At 42.5% G+C, this 23,164-nt stretch overlaps 1 protein-coding gene across 7 annotated transcripts in view; it reads right to left on the reverse strand.

The window, feature by feature from the left end:
* Window positions 1-15,396: 15,396 nt before the first annotated feature.
* The window catches only part of LOC147442030 (dynein regulatory complex subunit 2-like), a 157,699-nt gene continuing 149,931 nt past the window's right edge, over window positions 15,397-23,164 (reverse strand). For 3 of the 7 annotated variants that reach the window (XM_086528356.1, XM_086528355.1, XM_086528357.1), the window contains exons 8-14: window positions 18,982-19,077; window positions 18,790-18,879; window positions 18,521-18,675; window positions 17,086-17,206; window positions 16,714-16,809; window positions 16,492-16,609; window positions 15,397-16,259 (exon numbers count right to left, since the gene is read on the reverse strand). In XM_086528356.1, the coding sequence (XP_086384482.1) occupies window positions 15,652-16,259; window positions 16,492-16,609; window positions 16,714-16,809; window positions 17,086-17,206; window positions 18,521-18,675; window positions 18,790-18,879; window positions 18,982-19,077 (1,284 nt within the window). In that variant the 3' untranslated portion in view covers window positions 15,397-15,651. Of the gene's footprint in view, window positions 16,260-16,491; window positions 16,610-16,713; window positions 16,810-17,085; window positions 17,207-18,279; window positions 18,365-18,520; window positions 18,676-18,789; window positions 18,880-18,981; window positions 19,078-23,164 lie in introns of all 7 variants that reach the window. The other 4 variants (XM_086528361.1, XM_086528359.1, XM_086528360.1 and 1 more) reach the window with 4 other exon arrangements.

Genomic DNA, 23,164 nt, shown 5'->3' on the forward strand with positions numbered 1-23,164 from the left:
CCATTCCTCTATTGACCCCCCTCCCCGCGTTTATAAGATGAGGAACTTCCATGGCAAAGACCCGTTCGGGAAAAATGTGTCTCAACTTAATATTGTGCCGTTTGCAATTTCAAAAATGTTGGTTGAGGGCAAGGGGAAAGGGAGAAATTCCGCCCCAAAATAGAGAAAAATAGTGTAAAAACCCAAAAAATAAACCTAATTTTCTAAAATTTCTTCTTGGAAAATCCAAGGAAAGGAATTTGTATGTTTGGAAAAATGATTTTTCCCGGAAACAGAATATGAAGGCATTTTTTGATGTCTGTGCTGCCATAACTAAGTGTGAATCGGGGTTGGCCACTTCACCCGCATGCATATTCTAAGTAAGCCCATATTCTAAGTAAACATGTGTTAGCCAAGTTGTCCATGGTTAATTCATGCCCTAAGCATCTTTACAAAGTTGAGGAGAGCCTTTTTTTTTTTTTTTTTTTTTTGGCACGGCTTGAGTCCAATCTTTGGAGGCCTTTTTTGAGTGTGAGGTGGAGGTGTAGGCTTGCTAAGGATCAAACTCGGCTTATTAAGGTACCAGCGCAATGGGCCTCCACTTGCTCGAGCACCAACGACAACAATGAACCAAGACCAACAAATTGCTATGGAAAGTGTATCGACTAGCACCCCAATTAGCAGCCTATGCTGAACGAAAGTTCTCAAGGAAGCTGTCGACTTGTTTGCCTCAGGAATATGAAACCAAAAGCAAATGCATGAGTTCGCTAGAGGATAGAGGCAAAGGTAAGCTTGGTAAGGACGTCAGGGCTAGTACTCAGTTAGCGGCCTTGATACATACTAAGTTCGCTAGAGGATAGAGGCAAAGGTAAGCTTGGTAAGGACGTCAGGGCTAGTACTCAGTTAGCGGCCTTGATACATACTAAGTTCTCCAGGGATCTTGCAACCCATTTGCCTCGGAATTGTAACGCCCAAGGCAAGGTTCAAATCTTGCAAAAGAAAAAAATCCAAGGCACATTTGATGAGGAAGACAAGACCGGTGCTGATTTAGCTGTCTTGATATCCATGAGGTCTGAGAGTTGTTGTTATAAATGCAAGAAGATATTTTGTTTGACTTGGGAATGCGAAGCCAAAGGAAAAAGCAGGCTGGACAAAGATATTAGTGGTAAAGATTTGATAGAGAAGATCGACATGACACATGTGGTGGCGGTCACAATGGCCGCGATGCAAGATTTCTAGTCAATTGGTGGTTTCCACAACTAGCTTCAGCCTGGAGAGGCTTGTGAGCATCATAGGGGCAAAAATAGCTCCCTGTAAATGATTTGAACCCATGTGTTGGAGTTCAAGATTTCTATGTTTAACTCATGGGTCAGGGTTCGAGGCATATGCATTTGTAGCAAGGAACCAACGCAACATATACACAACACTATGAATGCGCTATAGACAATCCATTATTGTTGGCCGGATTATGGAAAGGATGTGTTTCAAAGTTCATTGTCTAGGAATGTTTGGGCGTGATGTGTTCACAGCTCGCGCATACTTGGACGTAGTGTGGTCTAAAGTTCCAAGATGGCATTCTTTCAAGGCTAAAAGATTGGTGGTTGCATAACCAAGGTGTATACAATAGTGGACATACTATTTGGGTGTCCATTGTAGCTTCTTCATCGACTTGGTCTTCCTACATATGTCCACTATGAGCTGCAATACAGAGGGTGTTAAAGTTATAGCATCTCAAGTGAATAGCCCAATTTGATCCCAATATTTATTTTGACTTTGGATATTTAATTTATTTATTTGTCAAAGTCTTGGGTAGTGCAATTTACTAAGGGGGGTACTTAAGGACCACCAGGCTAGTATATAAGCACCACCTTGCCCCCATTGTATACTCACTTATCATTTCCCAGTTGGTTGGTTCAACCTCTCCCTCTCTCTCTCTCTCTCTCTCTCTCTCTCTCTCTCTCTCTCTCTCTCTCTCTCTCTCTCTCTCTCTCTCTCTCGTATTCTCCCCATTGTTGTACGCGATCGCATTGTTGACTTTGACACTTGGAGCCTAGGTCCTCCCTTGAAGAAAACATGGAGCCTCTCTGCCCTATTTAGCCTCTTTACACACACAATAAGCTCATCGTGAGTTCTTTAACTAATGGTCCAGATCGGATGTCCTTTTGCACTTTGTAGTAGTTTGTGGGTAAAGGGAGATCGAGGAAGAGAGGGAAAGGGGCTTAGAAATGACTTCAAACTGACATGAGTAATTTTTATCCTAAAAGCTACCTCAAACTAGAGGAACATAATCTCACAAAAAAGCTAATTGGAACTAATCCCCCATCATGTAAATCCCTACAATGGGGGAGGGGAGTGCGAGTGTGTGTACTTGATTGATTTATGTTTTTGTTGCTTTCGGTTTTGTTTTGCTTCCTTTTCCCTTGGGGTTTTGTTGTTTTAGCTTGGGTTGCTTTTGTGGCTTGTGGCTGCTGGTTTGTTTCGTGGTTGGCTTGCTACTCTTATGTCTGCACTCTCTATCAAGATTCTTCAACCGGTTTTCATCTTGATTTTCATGTGTAGCTAAATTGAAATGGTGAAGATTAGGTTTTATACTTCCACAAACCTTTACTTCTTTTCCTTGCATTAGTGATTCCTTTTAGCTTGAATGATGGTTCCTTTTACTTTTCCCTGAAGAGAGGGAATGAGAAAGCGGTGTAGAGATGTGTAGAGGGAGAGGAAGAGAGAGAAAGAGGAGAATGACACCCGATAACCCTCTCAAGGGACTCCCACACCGTTGCCAATGTGGTATTTGCTTTTGATTGCGTAAATGGAGATTACATACATGCAATACCTCAAGTGCAGACTCTACTGACTCGAATGATGACTGTCGCTGGGGTAAGTCAAGACGAGGCAGCTCTGGGCTGATTTGATGCACCTTTGGATCCTTCTCAATGTGGGATTGCGGATGGCCATCAAGGGGAAGACCTGGGGGTGAATTGCACTCCCGATGTGAAAGGAATGAAGGGCTGAAAACACAGATCTTGACGTTGCCGATGTGTTATATTTCAGATTCTTGTCCGATTGTGGCTCGAGTATCTCCCAAGAGCAGATTAGGGAGTGAGAGCTGTTTTGTGGCTATGTGTGGCCGTATTTGAAGTAGACGTATCTTTCTCAGCGATGCACTCCACGATGCTCATGCCGTAGGCTAGCACAAGGCGGGATCCCCGTTCCACCCTGTTGGGATTAAAGCCCGGCCGCCCGCCCGCCTAACTCACTTACCTCTAACTCTTTGTATATACTCACATATACTTTGTGAATACTAAGGTATTGGGAGATAACCCTTCTAACAGTTCTCTGCGTACTGTACTGTGTAAGCTCACTGTGTGTGTGTGTGTGTGTGTGTGTGTGTGTGTGTGTGAGAGAGAGAGAGAGAGAGAGAGTCGACCCACGCTCCGCTCCGCGACTTCAATTGGTATCAGAGCCTTGGTTCAGTGCGGATTTGCGCAATCGCGCGCGCACACTTTTTCGGCAGATTCTGGATCCGGAGTTCGAAAATTCACACTCGGCGTTCCGGGAGCGTTTTCACCAGGTGACCTACAGTTTTACCCCCCTTTCGAAGCCGTTTATGCCCTCAGAATTTCGTTCTGAGCACTACAGCAGAAGATAGATTTCAGCCGCAAAGAAATCCGTCTTGTGTAGATTGGCAAGCAGGAGGTGGTCGACATCAATATCGGCATCGACATACATCACTTATTAGTCTTCAGAGCATCATCTATAGACCAGGTACACATATATATCATTAGATATATATATTGCAGTCTGCATTGCTACTTCTTGTGCTTGCCAGGTTCCAGGGGAGGTGTGGCCATACGACGGCTTGACACCACTGGCATGTATTGCAGATTGATGTACTGTGATTGTGGGTCTGCTAGTTGTGAGTCACGCTAGCAGACAGACCGCCGTAGCGGTCATAGGACAGTGATTGGTCTATTATAGGATGTATGCTAGTTCTGGGCAGTTTGCTGAGCCATCTGAGAGGGTCGTGTGTGAGGTTTTTTGAAGCCAAGCACTGGGGGCTGGGTTACCCAGTGTGAGGTGGATTAGGTTGCTGGAGTTCCCCTCTACACGCATCCTCTTCGGCGACTTTTATCCCTTAGGATGTATGACTTTGTGTAGACACTGGATTGCATCTTATGCGTCAGGCCGTTGAGGCATTGTTCAGGGTTCAGTCTTGAGACAGATACAGGTTCTGTCATCGCCCAGAGAGGAGACAATGTATGCTTACAGGACAACATATTACAGAGATTTTTTAGATTTGTCACTGGTCAGCTATTTATGATTGTTTTCTGAGCTATCTTTTGGTTCCCAAAGCTCAGTTTACAGGGGAGACTCTGTCAAAAACTTTCAAAATACTGACAGTTCCTGAGGAGAGGTGTTCAGCTTGTTGATTACAGCTTGTTTACTGTGTACAGAGGCCAATTTACAGGGGAAACTCTGCCGAATTTTTCTCAGGAGTAAGCAGTTTGGCAGATATGGCATCTTCTCAAAGTGAGACTCTTTACAACATAAAGAAGCTGGATGGCACAAACTTTCCATTCTGGAAGAAGCAGATTTGGCAGGTTTTGGTGCAAAAAAAACAAGTGAAGCCACTAAAGCTCAAAGGGGAGAGACCAGAAGGTATGGCTGAAGATGAGTGGGAAGAGCTTGACGAGTTAGCTTGTTCCACAATCATGCTGACACTGGCAGAAAATGTTTACTTCAACGTAGTAGAAGAGACTACAGCGTATGGCGTATAGCAAAAGCTATGTGGTATGTACGAGAAACAAAGTGCTGCTTCTCAGATTTACTGGCTCAAGAAATTGGTGGATTTGAAGATGAAGGAAGGGACAGCCATGTCAAATCATCTGAATGAATTTCACACAATTTTCAGCCAGTTAACAGCACAGGAGATAGTCTTTCCAGATTCAGTGAAGGCTATGTTTCTCTTAATCACTTTGCCAGACAGTTGGGATACTTTTCGTACAGCGTTAAGTAATTCTATCGCGCCAGAAGGTCTTACAAGTGCCAATGTAGAAGGCAGCTTGCTCACAGAGGAAGTGAACAGGAAGAACATTGACAAAGGCAAAGGCAATAGTGCTTTGGTCGTTTGAGGGAGACAACAGTTTAAAGAGAAGAAGGGTAAGAAGGCACAAAACCGAAGTAAGTCTCGTGATTCGAAGTCAAAGGATGACATAGAATGCTACCATTGTGGCAAGAAGGGTCACATGAAGCGAGACTGTACGAAGTGGAAACAAGAAAAAGGAAAAACAAAGAGTTCTGAGCAAGATGAAAAGAAGAGTTCAGTGAAGATTGAAGAGGTGAATGTCACAGGATTTGGTTCAGACAGTGATTCTGGTATAGCAGCTGGTGACATCTTCCTTACAAGCAATCTTGATTCTGTTTTCTTGACTGCAGAGGATGGACATGCTATGAGTGATTGGATTATCGACTCAGGGGCATCTTTACATGTTTCTCCGCACAAAGAGTGGTTTACATTATATGTGGCTACTAAAGATTATGTCAGGCTTGGCAATGAGCAGGTTTGTGACATACTTGGAGTGGGAGATGTGCAGTTGAAGTTTCAGAATGGCTCTTCTTTATGGCTCAGGAATGTCAGACATGTTCCAGCAATCCGAAAGAGCTTGATTAGTACAGGGAAGTTGGATGATGCGGGTTATGTGACAGTTTTTGGGAACATCGCTTGGAAGATCTCCAAAGGTTCGATGACTGTAGCACATGGCAGCAAGTCAGGAACTCTGTACACTTTATATGTTTCAGAGGTTAAAAACCATGTAATTAATGTGATTGAGCAGCCAAGTGTGTCACTGTGGCATCGTAGGTTGGGACATATGTCAAAAAGAGGAATGGAAATACTTTCTCATTATGGTTATTTGCCTGGCTTTTCATTTCAAGATTTCGAGTTTTGTGAGCATTGTGTTTATGGTAAGCAAACACAGGAACCGCACAGATCAAAGAGGAATCGTAGAGACGAACGGTTAGCTCTTGTACACAGTGATCTATGCGGACCAATGCCTAGTTTGTCACTAGGGGGAGCAGCGTACTTTTGTACATTCATAGATGACTATTCTCGCAAAGTATGGGTTTACTTCTTGAAGCACAAGGATGAGGTGCTCAAGGTCTTTTAGACATTCTTGCAGCTGGTGGAGAATCAGAGTGGTCAGAAGCTGAAGTGCTTGAGAACTAACAATGGTAGAGAGTACGTTTCCAAAGCTTTTCAAGACTTTTGTGAAGCAAAAGGGATTAAGCGGGAACTTACTGCACCATATAATCCTTCACAGAATGGGGTTGCAGAACGTATGAATAGGACCATACAAGAGAAGGTCAGAAGCATGTTGTCGAATGCTGAGTTGCCTGATGGATTTTGGGCGGAAGCAGTGGCTACAGCAGACCATTTGATCAACAGGTCTCCTAGTAGGGTTCTGGATAAGAGTGGAGTGGCCGAGATGCTATGGACAGGCAAGGCACCTTCGTATAAGCATCTTAGAGTCTTTGGTTGTGAAGCTTATAGCCATATTCCTAAGGAGTTCAGGAAAAAGTTAGAACCAAAGAGCAAGAAGTGTATATTTCTTGGCTACGGAGAATCGGGCGAGATGGGTTACCGGCTTTGGGATCCTGAGTCTAGAAAGCTTATTTGTAGCAATGATGTGCATTTCAATGAAGCCAAGTTTCACGCTAAGCCAAAGAAGACAGAGGAGATCAGAAGAGTTGTCTTCAGGGAAGATGGACCTAGTGCTAGCACATCAAGACATCATGGTCAGGCTCAGGAACAGCCTATAGTGGCTAGAGAGGCAGAATCAGTTGTGGTGAGACGTTCTGAGCGTGTCTCCAAACCACCTGATCGTTATGTGCCATCTCTAAATTATGTCATGCTCACAGATTGCGGAGAACCATCTTGTTACAAGGAAGCATTACAAGTGGTTGACTCGAAAAAATGGCAGTTGGCCATGCAGTCAGAGATGACAGCTCTGCATAAAAACCAGACATGGAAGTTGGTTAAATTACCACAGGGCAAAAAGGCTCTACCTTGTAAATGGGTTTACAGGTATAAGATCACCGCTCATGATAGTCAGCCAAAGTACAAAGCAAGGCTTGTTGCCAAGGGCTTTAAGCAAGAACAAGGCATTGACTTTGATGAATTCTTCTCTCCAGTGGTCAAGATGACTACATTGAGATGCTTTCTTGCATTGGTTGCTATATTGGATTTGGTGTTGCACCAAATGGATGTCAAGACAGCGTTCTTGCATGGTGATTTAGATGTGGAAATTTACATGCAGCAGCCAGAAGGGTTTGTTGCGAAAGGCATGGAACATTTGGTATGCCAGTTGTTAAAGAGTCTTTATGGCTTAAAACAATCACCGAGGGCATGGTACCATAAGTTCCACCAGTTTATGCTTTCTCAAGGCTACAACCGTAGTGAGTTTGATCACTGTCTATATACAAAGAAGGATAAGGATGGCAATTGGCTGATCCTTATTTTGTATGTGGATGACATGTTGATTGCTGGCAAACACTTGGAAGAAATTTCAGCTTTGAAGTCAAAGATGGCAAAATCGTTTGACATGAAAGACATGGGTGAGGCAAGTCATATACTTGGTATGCGCATTGAGAGAGACAGGTCAAAGAAGTTGATTTGGTTATCTCAAACAGAGTATATTGACAAGGTTTTGCAACGTTTCAATATGGAGAAGGGAAAGGCATTGAGTGTTCCATTGCCACCATATGTGAAACTTAGCAAACAAGATTGTCCTGTGTCTGAGGAAGAAAAGGCTGAAATGGATAAGATTCCATATGCGTCTGCAGTGGGTAGTTTGATGTATGCAATGATTGCTACACGTCCGGATATTGCATTTGCAGTGGGAGTGGTTAGCAGATATATGTCAAATCCCGGCAAGAAACATTGGGAGGCAGTGAAAGGTATCATGAGATACTTAAAACATACAAAGAGTATGCGCATATGCTATGGTAGTCAGGATTTGAGTGTCAGAGGATACACTGACTCAGATTATGCAGGAGACTTGGATAAGAGGAGATCTACATCAGGCTATGTCTTTACATTGGCTGGAGGTGCCATATCATGGCGATCTCGATTACAAGATTGTGTTACGCAGTCTACTACAGAAGCTGAGTATGTTGCAGCAAATGAGGCATGCAAAGAAGCTATTTGGCTTGGTAGATTGGTTGCAGACTTGGGAATCAAAGTAGATATGCCAGAGTTATATTGTGATAGTCAAAGTGCTATACAATTGGCAAAGAATCCAGTGTTCCATTCGAAGACTAAGCATATTGATGTCAAATATCACTTCATTAGGGAAGTACTTGAAGACAAGCAGATACAACTGTTGAAGATCCACACCAAGGACAATCCTGCTGATCTACTCACAAAGGGACTTCCAGGAGAGGGCTTTGTGCATTGTCGTGAGTTATTGGGCATTGGATAGATGGCAGCCATGTAAATCTTTGTACATTTATGTTCATAGATTTACAGTTACTTAAAGTGCCACATTGGACTTTAAGTGGGAGGTTGTTGGGATTAAAGCCCAAGTGGCCTCTTATGCGGATATGGCCGCCCGCCCGCCTAACTCACTTACCTCTAACTCTTTGTATATACTCACATATACTTTGTGAATACTAAGGTATTGGGAGATAACCCTTCTAACAGTTCTCTGCGTACTGTACTGTGTAAGCTCACTGTGTGTGTGTGTGTGTGTGTGTGTGTGAGAGAGAGAGTCGACCCACGCTCCGCTCCGCGACTTCACACCCGAGCTCAAAGTCTCTAGTTTTCTGCAGTTCTGCTACTAAATATGTGTTTTCAGGTCACTTTTAGTGAGTTAACATATTTATTAGCAATTTTCTAGTTTGTAGATTTGTGGAGATTGATGCTATAAATGTGGGAAAGGGATCATTATGTAGACAAATTGTTTTGGTGGATAAGGAATGATATAATGCATTTCAATTTTTCATGGGGATCTAAAGAGGAATATTGTGTTGTCTCTCCTCACCAAAAGTTGGCAACAAGAAAGGCTAGTGCACTAGCACTTAACTCCATTAGTCTCATCATAGATGGATTAAAAATTAATAGAAGTATTATCTTTATCTTTACCATATTATGGTAGTCTAACACTTTGAAATGCTAAACCAACCGCACCCGCCAAAATTCCATCAGGCATCGATACCTCATCACTTGAGGACATCCCTATCTATATATTTAGATAGTAAGCAATAATATTATACTATGTGCTCTTGAGCTTATCCATTCACACTTTCATAGTTGAGCTGCATGGGACTAGGCAATGGCAAGAAACACATATTTTTCTACAGATAACTGCTAGAAAGGGTGAATCTTTTCAAAAGTGGAATGGGAGGGCAATTCACGAATGGTTATCAACTCATGAAAACTGTAGTCGAGCAAGGAGTAGCCTAATATAAACACTTATAAATGAGAAGCTAATTACATAGAATCTTTCCAACTATAGCTCAATGTGTTTGGCTTATACCTATTATTGCTCATGTTGTTGTTGGACAATGTAATGCCACTAGTATGTGCCAACGATTTTAAAAAAGTCGTTAATAGTAGGAATCCAAGGCGATGCCCTCTCAGAGGTTGCGTGCCATTGACGGGGAAGGCTTCTGCAGACGTTCGGACAATAGGTGGGAACATTACCAAAATACCCCGTCAATTTGTGGAAACTCCCTAAAGATGCATTTTGGTTGGATTTTGCATTGTTTATTCCTTTTGACAATAGAGATCTATCTATCATTATTTTAAGGAGACGCTCAATTTCAAGAGAGATTGGCGTGGCATATGTGCCAACAAAATACATCACTGTTATTTACACAAATACATTGTCTTCTAAGACCCATCATGATGGGAGAAAACATGAGAACTTAATTTGTTTAGTTAGCTTTGAACACGGGGTGTTGCAGCTTTGTGGCTAGGTGACTGAAACAATACATTTTCTTTACCTCTTCAATGAAGCACATTTAGCCTCTTCTTGTGATCATCTTTGTCAAACAGTTCTTGCGTATGAGCAATTCTCTTGAATCAACCAAACGCTTTAAATTCTTTTCCACTTTGACCTTACTAGTGTATATACAAAAACCCCTAGTGTTTTCAATGATAGCAAGCTCACTCACCTGTGCTCCATGTCGCCCGCAGTGATTCTTTTTTCCCCGCGTAGAATGCCTACGACTCAGGATATAGGCCAATGGGTTGATTTCCTACTCAAATGGCAAGTAGTCCAAGGGGTTTACTTTGGCGCCTGAGGGTTCTATGAAGTCTTGTGGTCGACATGGATGCTCGGGATGTTATCTTTGAAATTTCTCCTCTTTTTTTCAATATGCACATGACTCATGTACTACCCTAGGCTCTCACCAAGGACTATCAGAGTCTCATTCGTCACAAGTGTCCCATCTAGGTTGAGGTGGTCGACTTTCCTCGCACTTGGCGTCACTTTCTTCCTTTGTTGGCTGCTCAGCTGGGCAAAGTCATTTGCCCTCCTAAGCTGGACACAAACACGTTTTTGTATTTTGTGGGACACAAATATCCCCACACCAACAGGTATTTCGATCGATTATGGGGATGAAGTGGTTGGAAAGCGTCCATTTAAGCTTAAATGGGGCAAATTTGCAAATTCTTGCTTCTGCTGTGGCAAATTTGGTCAGATGCAGTCGGAATGTCCGGAACCAAATCTGAAACCACCTCCTTCAATTGTCCCTACTCCTCAACCTCACTCACCTCCGAGATCTTCTATTGAGGTTCAAACCAAAGGTGCTTCAACCTCCTCCCTGATAGCTGGGGCGAATAAAAGCAAAGGGAAACAATTACAATTTTTTGCACTTTCTGCTTCTCCAAATATTGAAGACAAAGGAAAAAAACAGGTTTCGACCTCTCAAACTTGGATAGTGCCCAAGAAACCCACTAAAGCTGCTACAGTCTGTATTCCGGCATCTTCTCGTAATTATGTGCCCCCTTTGAAGAATGTTGCTAAGAAAAAACTCCCTGGTAATGACAACACTTTTTTGACTGAAGCTTGGGACAAGGTGGTTCGCTCTTACAAGGAAGTTGTTACAGGAGAAGCCGCTTCATCACCAGGTGCCTTTATTTTCAATCATCCAAGTCCAGGTCTTGACCCACCTCCTCAGGTACCTACAGCTGGGGAGGATGTGCCGATGGGCATTGGTACTTGAGTTTTCTCCCATTTTTCCCGTTTCCTCGCCCATTATATATACCATATAGAATGCATAATTTTTTGAATTGCATCTCCTATAGTGTGCGTGGGTTATGCAATCACGACAAGTGGCAGCTTACCTGGCACTATGTACATACATGTAAAGCGGACATTGTGGTTCTTCAAGAGCATAACCATCATCAATTTGCAGGACAGACTTCTTACTTTACAAGCTACTGGATAGCTTATACAGGATCTGTTCCCAGGTTGTATTCATAATGAACAACAGAGGCAACTTCAAATAATCCCAAAAAGACAATAAAATTCAAAAGAGAGACCATCCCAACTAGGAGCTCTCTATCGACCCAAATCAAGCAAGTTGGCATACAATTCCGACTCAGTGAAAACAACTTCCAAGTCTTGAGCGTGAGGCATCGAAAGAATGGGAGTAACATGCGATAGAAACATGTGACGCACTTGGCGAGCTTCTCTGGTGGGAGAAGAAGGGGCCTCAAAAATCTTGCCATAATGAGAGTATAGGGCTAGTGCTAGCTCTCAGAAAGTGGAGTTCCACTCCCCTGACGGTAATTTAACTCTCCGTATAGCTTGAGATTGCCTGGAGTGATGCAAATGTTGGAAGAATTGTTTAGAAGCACATCCTTTATCTGCAAAAGCTTGTTGAGGAGCTCGAGTCTGCCAATGGAGGTCCACTCCCCTGACGGTAATTTAACTCTCCGTATAGCTTGAGACTGCTTGGAGTGATGCAAATGTTGGAAGAATTGTTTAGAAGCATATCCTTTATCTACAAAAGCCTGTTGATGAGCTCGAGTTTTCCATTTGGCTAATTTCCTCTCATCATTGTGCCGTAACATAGTGTGAGCAGAAAGCAACTCAGTCATTTGAGTGTCAATAAGAGAAGAATGATTAGCCAATTGCATTAATCTGCTACAAGCATCCTTTGCCTGATTAACCCATTCCCTCAATTGTGACAAATAATCCCTACCATAATCTTGGATAACACATTGAACACGCATAACAAAGCAGAACCAGGCTATGTCCATATCAACATACATCGGGAGATCAAAGGCGGGGTGATATCCACAATCATAGCGCGAAAAGACTCATGCTTGAGATAAGCAATATTGACATGCAAAAGTCTCTTCTTGGGTAGGCGATCATTGACATCAAAAGAGCCAAAACGAAGTTTCAAGCATATGGGAAAATGATCCGAAAGACACATAGCATAATCAATCCTCATCTCGCTTACAAAGTCATAATATTGTTGCATGTGAAAAAGTTACAAGTGATCCAGCTGAGCGCGATACATAAATTGAGCATTATGCTAAAAAGTGAATCTTGGATCACTCGCATGCAAAAAGGGCCACAAATCAAGCCCATCATATGCCGACATAAATTGATCCCATGATTGCCGTTTCATATGAAGCATGTGAGAATGCCCACTAGTATTATCGGCAAGGTTTGGTGCATTATACCCTCCTCTTGGAAAGAAGCTTTGCTCAAGCTGATACCTAAGCATGCATTGCGTGAAGAATTCTCTCATTGGCGGCCTATTACAGTCATGCATGTGGTCTATAAATGAATGGCAAAAATGCTTGCTAACCGACTCAAGTGCTTTCTGCATGAAGGCTTGCATCAATCGCAATATGGCTTCATTCCACGACGTCAAATTACTGACAACCTTGCAAATGTCATCATTGGTATGGAATATACAAAATATACTCGAGAGGATGTCTTGGTCACGCAAGTTGACATTGAAAAGGCATTTCATAATGTTCTTTGGGATTGTATTGCAGATACCATGCAATACTTCGGATTTGGGCCTAGGCTATCCCGTGTCATGCTTTTCTTGTATGGACACAACACTTATGCAAGCTTGCTGGATGGATCTCTCACAGAATCTTGGCCTTTGGGACGGTCGGTAAGGCAAGGTTGCCCTTTGAGTGCTTTGCCTTGTGCGATCGCTACTCACTTCTTGTTTATATATTTGGATCCCTCGACTTCCACTGGTAGGCTACATGCCTGACTTTACCTTCTGGACGGTAGTTTGCTGGTCAGGCCTATGCGGATGACTCTTGATTTAGGCCCCGCAATCACTATGATGATGTACAACAAATTATGCATGGTCTTCACTTGTTTGGAATGACAGCAGGTCTCAAAGTTAACTTTGTAAATCCAAGCTATTGCCTTTGAAAGAGTGACTAGCATAAGATATTGTGGCCAAGGGAGATTGTTCCTCCACATGTTCTGGTTGGCCATTTGGGTTATCCACTGGGTTGGAATGTATCGGCTCTGCAGAAATTGGATTGAGTGCTCCAACCTCTGCATTCCAAGTTGAATTATTGAAAATTGTCCACATGGCCACTCCATGTGCGTCTTAGGATTGTCCAATGCATCCTTGTGGCTTATGTGCAGTTTTACTTGCCTTTGTTATCTTAGCCTTGGGTTATGCTTGCAGTCCTTCATGTCCAATATTTTAGAGCATTTTTGGCGGACATCGTCTAGCAAAAAGGGTCTTCGACTTCTATCTATGGACATGCTGTGTTCTCCCAAGCGGCTTGGAAGGTTAAATATTTTGGACTTGCGACATCATCTTTAGGCTCGAAAAGCTACGTTTTGCCAGTTTTTGTGGAGCTCTCATGGTCAGGCATTTGTGTACGCACATTGTCACCCCATCTTTTGGTCATTGGAAACCGACTTACTAGGATGTTGTTTTTGGGAAGCTTTAAGGACACATTCTTGGATGTCCCTTTACCTCTTTTCTCATTGTTGATTGGAAAGTTGTCACTTTGCATTTGGCTTGGAATGGTCGACAATCCTCTATGGGTAATTCTATTCATTTGGAGAGTCTGCATTGGAGCAAGGCCTTTGCTTCAACTTTGGTTCAAAGGTCTCCTCGCCAAGCGTATTTTCTTTCCCAAAAAAGAATCTGTGAGATGCATCAGGTGGTTGATGACTCGGGTTATGTTCTTTCTTGATGCAATGTCCCGCTTTCGGTTGGGTCCTCACTATTCTCCTTTGGCGGGAAATTTAAAGAATGCTTGTTGTATCACTCACACATTCCTCCTTTGGATGTGGAATGTCGCTTCGATGATTGGAATCTGGCTCACTACTACTAGATTGGACTGCATCTCAACTGGCAATGTCTATGCCATCCTCCAATCTGATGTATGGATTGTGCATCATGGTAATCAATTGTGGTTGCTTTTTGAGTCATCCTTGTGGTGGCAACACACATTGTTTCGCATTTGGCAGAGTCATCTACCTTTGAAGGAACGTGTTTTCTTGGCGCTGCTTGGTGGGAGCTCTACCTGTTGGCAATGTGTTACATGCTCGGCATATTGCGCATTCCCATTGCCTAGATGCCTTGAAGCTGAGGAGACCGTAAAGCCTTCATTCAACAAGTGTCGACTACTCTTCTACTACGTTTTTCTTTCAACTCTTTTCGCAGACGATTTTGGCTTTTTGGGGTGCTCTAATCACCACAATCTCAGTTTGCGGTGTTCTTCCCCTGGTCAGATTTTGGACTCTGTGGGCTATCTGGCACCATAGGAACTCCTCAATGTTCCAAGGCACTTATGTTTACCCCTTCCCTGTTTCAAATTATCTCTTGGTCAAGCGTTGCATTTTGCTTATGACCCTAGAGACATTACTCTTGATACCTACAAGATTTACTTTGGCTGTTTCTGGCCTTCGGAAACTTATAGTGCTCCGCTTTTTGTATCCCTTTCTTTTCATGGATTTTCCTCGCTTTGAAGCTTCCCACTTGTAAATTAATTAAAGCAGATTTACAAAAGAAAGTGTGTGTGTGTGTGTGTGTGTGTGTGTGTGTGTGTGTGTGAGTGAGAGAGAGAGAGAGAGAGAGAGAGAGAGAGAGAGAGAGAGAGAATCACTAAAACACATCACTCTATTACATTGACAAGATTGGGCACATTATGTAAATTGCACGTCTAATAAATATTTGTTGAATCTGATAGTTTGCTTGAAGTTACTGAAAATTTATATGTGCGTAATCTGCACAATTTAGCAATGTAATTTTGTAAGGGAAAAGTCCTAAGAGAAACAAATTTACTACTTTGGCTAAATTCTAGTGCTAACTTGCATCATTGAACCACCTAGCTAGACTTTGCCCTTTCACATATTTGATCTCTCTCTCTCTCTCTCTCTCTCTCTCTCTCTCTCTCTCCAAGTGTTTTTGGATTAATCATTGTGAGGAACTTATGCCCATAATTGACATTTGAAAAACAATTACACAAATATTCAGTTTGCTTGCAAAAGGTTTAGTATAAATGTTTAGCACTTTTTGCACCTTTGTTCTTACACTAAAATGACTTCTTGCTTAAGAGGTGATCACTGTTGTTTGCCTCATGGCCCGCATCAAACAATCTATGTTGCTTGGCATAGTTGTTGCTTTAAGATGGTCATTTGCTTCATTCTGCAATTCAATTCAAAGTAGCAATTTTGGCATTGTACACAAGGGCAACCAGCAACACAATATTCCATAAATATACCAAGAAAAACGATGAAAGAATGCATCATAGGCTAGGCTTCTTGTATAAGATAAATATGTGTGGTATGTGTGTGTATGCATGCACGTGTGTGTGTGTGTGTGAGAGAGAGAGAGAGAGGGAGAGAGAGAGAGAGAGAGAGAGACCATGTAAAGCTTTAGCTTCTTCATGGTCTCATCATTACACGCAGCAAAGCCCTCAACATAGCCCTTCAGGGAAAACTTCAATTTATCAACTTGGACAGCAAGCTCTTTCTTTTGTTTTTCTAAAGCCATTTTGTCAAGCAAGACCTGCAAATAAGAGAAGATACTACAAGAGTGACGACACTCACAAATAAGAAAAATAGCACAAAGATTGAGACATTGCTTGTCACAACGAGGGGCTAAAGATACTCCAACCTTGTTGTATTTGCAATGAAACTTGGACAAGTAGTCAAATTCTTCAACTTCCTTGCCTAGTTCATCAGTAACGATGGGCGCATGGTAAGAATCACTTGAGCATGTATCCGATGCAGTATCCACAACTCGACAGCATTCTTGTGCATGCCCTGTTTTATCACAGGTAAAGAGCTTGCCAAATTCGATTTTCAATTACCTAAGGTGAGCAGTTATTCAAGGGTAAATTGCCTGCTAAGTAGTCATAAAGAATTGGTACACCACTTGTTATAACAACCTTTTGCCCACAAGCCTACTTTTTGTGTTTTCAGGAGGTAATCTTCTTTGAGTCCCAAAGTTTCTTAATCAGTGACTAACCTCAGGTAAAGAAACAATTTTGATTACCTCTTGCTTGATTAGTAGCACAGTTGAGCTTGAAACTTCTCATATTCATCACACTTGGATGCAAGGATGAAAGGTGTAGTGGATCAAAAGGAAAAACTCTCTCTTGTTCCAGCTCTAGCTACAAAAGAGGTTCAAACCTCAAGCTACCATCTTGTAATGATAAATTTAACGAAACCCAAAGAAACGCAGGGTCAGCGATTCAGATGCAAAAGAAACTCTTACCTTGCTGTTCAGCTGTCCTAGCTTAAGAATGGTCCCAGCCATGTCCAGTTTCTTCTGGAGATCTGCTTGGACATCATCGCTAAGGTTGGATACAGCCTGCAGACATTGCCATTCAAACCATGAAGAAGTTTCACATGCACCATGGGACAAAAATAGAGACATTTGGCTCTTTTAGAACCACTTTTCCCCTTGTATATGCATCGACAGCAACATTTCTGGATGCAGGTTTCTCCATGGGCAGAGACACGGTTTTTTCAATATCCCCAATCAATCAAGCAGATCACAACATGAAGAAAGGAACAAATTATCCTTATGGTGTAAAAGTGCTTTTTAGTCCTCTACAACCAAGATTACCCATTTAAAGGGTTTCACCTTGAGGTCCTGATGTGCCTGGCTGCGCAGCTTTGATATTTTACGTTTTAGCCCTTGGTAGTGCTTGTTCATACCATCTTTTTGCTCTCGCAATGCTTTGTTTCTACTTTCCCATTCCCGGCTGCAGCATCCAGTTTATGTTTGATGAGGATAGACAGAACTAGAACATTTTTGTATTTACTAATAGCAATGTTTTTAAAACTCTCAATAAGTTATTACTTTCCAAGGAGCAACACAGCTACTCTTTTCTCTTAAGGATTCCTTATTGCATACAGAAATAAACAAAACGCCGGATATCCAGTTGCAATGAACATAGCTTGGAATGGCATCCCCATATTTGCGAATATAGTCCATACCCAACAAATCAGCCCCGACCATAGCTTGGAATGGCATCCACCTATTTGCAAGTGTAGTCCATGCCCAACAAATCAGACCAACCCATTTGCTTCAGTGTTAAGATGTGATTCTTAAGATTCAAGAGGGTCCCTTGGAATTTCCATACTTCTTTTGAGGCATACAATTGGTTGAGCACATAAGAGAAGTCAATGCTTTCTCTCATAAGCCACGAAGGCAAGAAATTCACCGCAATTATGTCACAATAAGTTGTCCATCCTTAAGTCTACTGAGATGAAAAAGCCAAATTTGGGATCCAATACATTGATTTTTCCTTAAGATTAGGCAACCCACTTGGCCAACACTAAGTATAACCTCAAATGCTACACAAAATAGTTAGTCTCAAACAATCCGCTCTCCTAGATATTGCAAAACGCCTCCACCAAAGAAAGGCAAGCCATAAAGCTGCTATCCTTAGTCCATTAGCATGAAAAGGTCAACCTTGGAATTTCCACTCCTTCGATTTTCGTGAGGAGTTTTATGCAATTTGCTCTGCCAATACTAGTTAGAACATTAGCCATTGTAGGATTTTGTTATCGTTAACAATCTGTTCCTAAATATTGCTACCAAAAGCTTGAAGGTCTCCTCCCAAACAGTAAACATGGCCCATTTACTAAAGAATTCACAGACCAAGTATCCATAGCTGCTGCAAGTTTTTCTTGTTAAACAAGATTTCAGAAATGTAAAAGAATCACTCGCCAATGCTTGCCCAACCAGGTAATGTCCATTAGGAAGATGTAAGCACATGACCTTCGATCTACTAACAAAAGCATGCAAGAATGAGACAGGCAGTCTATTCACCAGCTGCATAACAAGTGGACCTTTGCCAGAGAGGACATGTTGTCGAAATGCTGGGCCCAATCCTCGTACAAAACAGGGTCGATTGCTACAATGAAATAGTGGGCTGTTTTGAATATTAAGGCTGAGCTCTGGGCATTCAAGAATTTAATCAAACTTAACTGCTCCATTCACACCAGACGAAAAAAGATTTGCCAAACATGCAAATAAAAAACAGTATTCATGTAAGTGAAGTATGGCACACCTATCTGTAGCAATTTTTGCTCTTCTGTATGCAATACTCTCATGCAAATGAAGCAGTTTTCTCATCCTTTGTTCAATTAAACGAGCAGTGACCTTGTCCTTCTCCATCATTCTTTTGAAGGCTTGTGTTTTTGAGTCTGTGCTTTCCAGATAAGCCTAAGAAGGTTGAAAAAATAGACCATAATTATACAAATAGAGCTTTCCTAGTAATGGAGAAAAAAAATCCAATGGAATTAAATAAGCAACACTTTTCTATTTAGCTCAAGTAACCTGATGAGTCTCCTCTATTTTGCATTCAAGATCTTCAATTGATCTCTCCAGAGATATCTTAAGAACATTGTATTCTTCTGTGTTCTTGTTCTGTAGAACACCTTGACAAGTTGAACAGTTTTAAGCGGGAGTTTCTATTATTTGTTTCTTATTACAGAAAATTAAAAAATAAACAATAGGTTTTAGCAGAACCTTAATTTCTTCTCGCGAGGCCTCAAACTCTTGACGCAATTCATTTTCAGCCTCCTTACATTCATTTTCCATAGCATGAATCATGTCATGTAGTTCCTGAAAATACACGCCATTCCAACCAAGTGCTAGAGTCACATATACAAGTTGCAACATAGCTCTTCAGGATTTCTAGAAGATAATGCTATACAATGGTGGAGTTCAATCACTGGGAAACTTGAAAATGATTGCCACGAAAACCATGGAAGACTACAAAACAAGCAAAGGTTCCTCGATGTTTACCTTTCGGTCTTTTTCTTTGAGTTGATTCCCTTGGAGGACCAATGCAAGCGATATACAATGAACAACCATCACCATTACAGGAATATTGTATCTCTAAACAAGTATCTACAATGCAAGAACTTATGGACCATGCTATGGTCGATACAAGCTTATGAAAGGGAAGCTAGAGAAGAAACCCCGGCAAACACTCAGAATCCTCAGCCACAACGAACAAATCCCCCGGATTCTCGTGAAAGTCAACCACAAACGCCTCACTTGCCGCTACAACATGAGAAACTTTATTACAAGAAGGCTGATGCTTTGGATGTTTTCAATCAGGGCATATTTTTTTATAATTGTCCCCAAAAAACACCCGCATAGCCTACCCCTGCTCAATCAACCGACAGATCCACAGGACCACCTCTAGCTAAAAAAGCTAGAGCCTATGATTGGACCTATTCCTAACATTTATGACATTAATCTCAAAAGTTTCAATAAATTGTGTAAAACCCGAGGAAAAATCAACGGCTTGAAAGACCTTTCCGTCCAAGCAGGGACACGTGGCTAGAGTTACCCGGAACGCAGAACGGGAACGGCGATGGGATCCGCCCGGAATGCGGGAACGGCAGAGGGGTCCAGAACGGGAACGGCGCGGAATGGGAGGCATAAAAAAACTTAAATAATGCAGTTTTTAGCTCAGTGTGATAGAATAGTAGTATAAGAGCATAGTTACCGGGGAGCACGTTTCCTAGGCCCTGGAACGCCGTTCCCTCCCCCCCTGCCAAGCTGGAACGTCCCAAAACGTTTTGCCGTTCCGGGTGACCACATGATAACGAAACGGCCTACTCTCAAAAATGGGGAGAAATGGGCAGTTTTTTGCAAATTTGTAGTGAACATTAGGTGTTTTTTAAAGTGTGCAAATCCACATGCCCTCAAGATCTAAGGCTTAAGCCTTAAGCTCTCTTGACTCTCGAGTCTCAAGCTCTCCCCCTCTCACTCTCTCAAGCTTTCTCCCTCTCTTGAGTCCCTCTCTCTCTCAAGCTCTCTCCCTCTCCCTCCCTCCCTCCCTCCCTCCCAAGTCTCTCCCTCTCCCTCTCGCATAATCCATGGCCTAGGATTCTTCAAATCGAGTTTTTTGTGAGTATTGGAGTCAAAGGACTCTAATACTACTTGTATTCAAATTTCAAACATGTATAGCTAAAAATTGCATTATTTGGGTGTTTTTTATGTCTTCCGTTCCGCGCCGTTCTTGTTTCGGACCCCTGGCCATTCCCCCGTTCCGTGGGGTTCCCCGTCGCTGTTCCCGTTCCGCGTTCTGGGTAGCTATGTATAAGAGTCCTTTGACTCTAATACTCACAAAAAAACTTGATTTGAAGACCATTCAACCTTACTATGGCAAACGTGTGTCGTGTAGACTTGAGAGCTTGAGAGGGGGAGAGGGAGAGAGCTTGAAAGTAGAGAGAGAGAGAGAGAGAGAGAGAGAGAGAGAGAGAGAGAAGGGGGGGGGGGAGAGGGCAAGAGCTTTTAGCCTTGTAGAGTCAAGCTGGAAAGCTTGAAAGAGGCTAGAGCTTAAGAGGCGAGACTCAAGAGGGTAGAGCTTGAGCCGTGGCACTTGAACGCTTCTATGTATTGTGAAGGTAAGGGGTGGGGGGAGGGGCATTTAATAAGGGGTAGGCTCACTAGAAAAAGCACCCAAATCTGAAAATCTGCCCATTCCAAGCCTTTCCGAGACGTTTCGGGCCTACCGTTCCGGTATCACATGTCTGTACGGAATGGCTGGCCGTTCCAGGCCATGAGCTATCTCCAAAACCGGCATTCCTTGGCCATGAGATGGCGTTCCTCGGTAACACTGCACGTGGCAACCACAAGAAGTGGTGGTCTAGTGAACACCGTGGCTAGTTCACCACCACCACATTTCGGAGATAGACGTAGTTGGATTGTCAAGGATATTTTGTTAGCCGTTGGTTGCTCTTTATGGTTGTACATATGCTCAGTTTGTTCTAGACGTCGGGGGTATCATGGACGTCTTATGAGTAAGTGAGTCTTGAGCCTTGTGTCCAAGCTAGCAACGCACATCTGCACTCTCCCTGCACAGTTGGAGCCTCAACACTCATATTGTACCTGTGAGCCTTGGGCTTGGAGCTGAGTGTGCTGCCAGCTAGAGTCTGTATTGGTTCCACGAGTTAGTCGAGTTCCATTGAGTTCGGAGTTTGCTGTTGTGTCTTTTGAGTTTGCTTTGTTCCATTGCTCTATAGTGTTTTCACTCTATTGGAGTGAGGTTTCATGTTTATTGCATTGAGGAGCACCCAAAGTAGAGAGCACGACGCACTTTTCTTGCTACAAGTGGGTGTAGAACTAGGTACTAACACATGCACACACTTTTTGTTTTTAGTAATATCAAATTGAATTACTAATGGGAAACCTCAAAACAAGGAAAACCCACAGAAAACATTACATGCGGTAAATCAGAAACAATCGAAGTAGAGCTCATAGTGAAGCGGGGAGAGCTCATTCAAGTGACGAACAAATTTAAGAGACTGTCGAAAGGAGGTTTTGAAGAGGAATACATAATCCACGTGAACCTGCTGAAACATGTAAAAATTGCGTGCTTTCCAAACTATCCAAAGCACCCAGAATCTAACCCAATCAAAAAAGTGCGCATACGGCCGAAAACCAGCAGAAGTACTCCAAAAAACCGAAAATATCGGCCAAAATGTATCCCAAGAAAGCGAGTGCGAAGACATGTAGAGATGTAATCCACAAACCGCTGCATATGAGAACAAAACCACAATAAATGTGGAATATTCTCAATGCTGGCACCACAACGAGCACATCGTGAGGAAGCCATTCCTCTTGAGCAAAGAAATTTACCAGTTGGGAGAATCCTAGTGATACAACTCCACATGAACAATCGCTCTTTCGAGGGAAGTTTAGCATGCCACACTTTCATAACTTTGTCACGCCACCATGTAGTACCTTTATCCATATGCCATAACATACTACAGTGTTCCTCTAGCCAGGAAGATGACTGCGAATGGCAATATACCTTTTTTGCAGATAAAGAGAGGATTGACGAGCCAGCATAATGCCAATCACAAAGTCGATCCTTAGCAGCAAGCGACGGTATGGGAGATCTAGAATCAACAATATCCTTGATGATATGCCATGTGTGTCTATAATGCATTCCAAGACCAAAAATAAGAGCAATCTGTCGAAATGAAAGTACATGCCCATCAACATCGACAACATCCGATATCACATCAATGCCTTTCTTTAAGAGAAAATATGCCTCTTGGAGACCGTTGAACAAGGGTCCGATCAAAAGCCAAACTCCAATGCAAACGTATTAGCGAATTGCAGCTCTCATCATCCAACCATGCCACGACAACTGCTTCATGACTTGTTTCCAATCAGCTACTAAGCTGCAAGCAAGGGGGCAGCCCGGAATCGTAGCTTCAAATTTTCCAAAAAAAACATCCCAATAGGAAGGCTGCCAATGACCAAAAATAGGTGTAGAAACAACATGAGAACACAAAAAAGCAAACATCAACGTCCAGGGTTGTTTTGTTCCACTAGGGCCAATAACAATGTGGCCGTCCTTGCAATAACATAAGAACACAAATGTAAGATATTTAGACCACCACAATGCTTTGGAGTACATAGCTTATCCATAGCAAGGAGTCGCAACCCTTTTTTGTGAGAGCAAGTAGACCAAAAATGGTCCAAAATCCGAGACGTGAAATATAACGAAAGGGCACCACATGCCAATTGGAAAGAATAGATTGAGCAGACTTTTAAGCACTTCAAATAACAACTGAACTAAAAGAGATGCACATCACACAAGAACGCCGAGTGATGGAGTTCCACCCCAAGAGAGCACTAGCTCCAAACCCTGGCACCCCTTTTTGTATTTTTTTATATTGCT

Source organism: Adiantum capillus-veneris, chromosome 14, assembly GCF_014529385.1.
Source record: "Adiantum capillus-veneris isolate H3 chromosome 14, ASM1452938v2, whole genome shotgun sequence".
Classification (NCBI taxonomy): Eukaryota; Viridiplantae; Streptophyta; class Polypodiopsida; order Polypodiales; family Pteridaceae; genus Adiantum; species Adiantum capillus-veneris.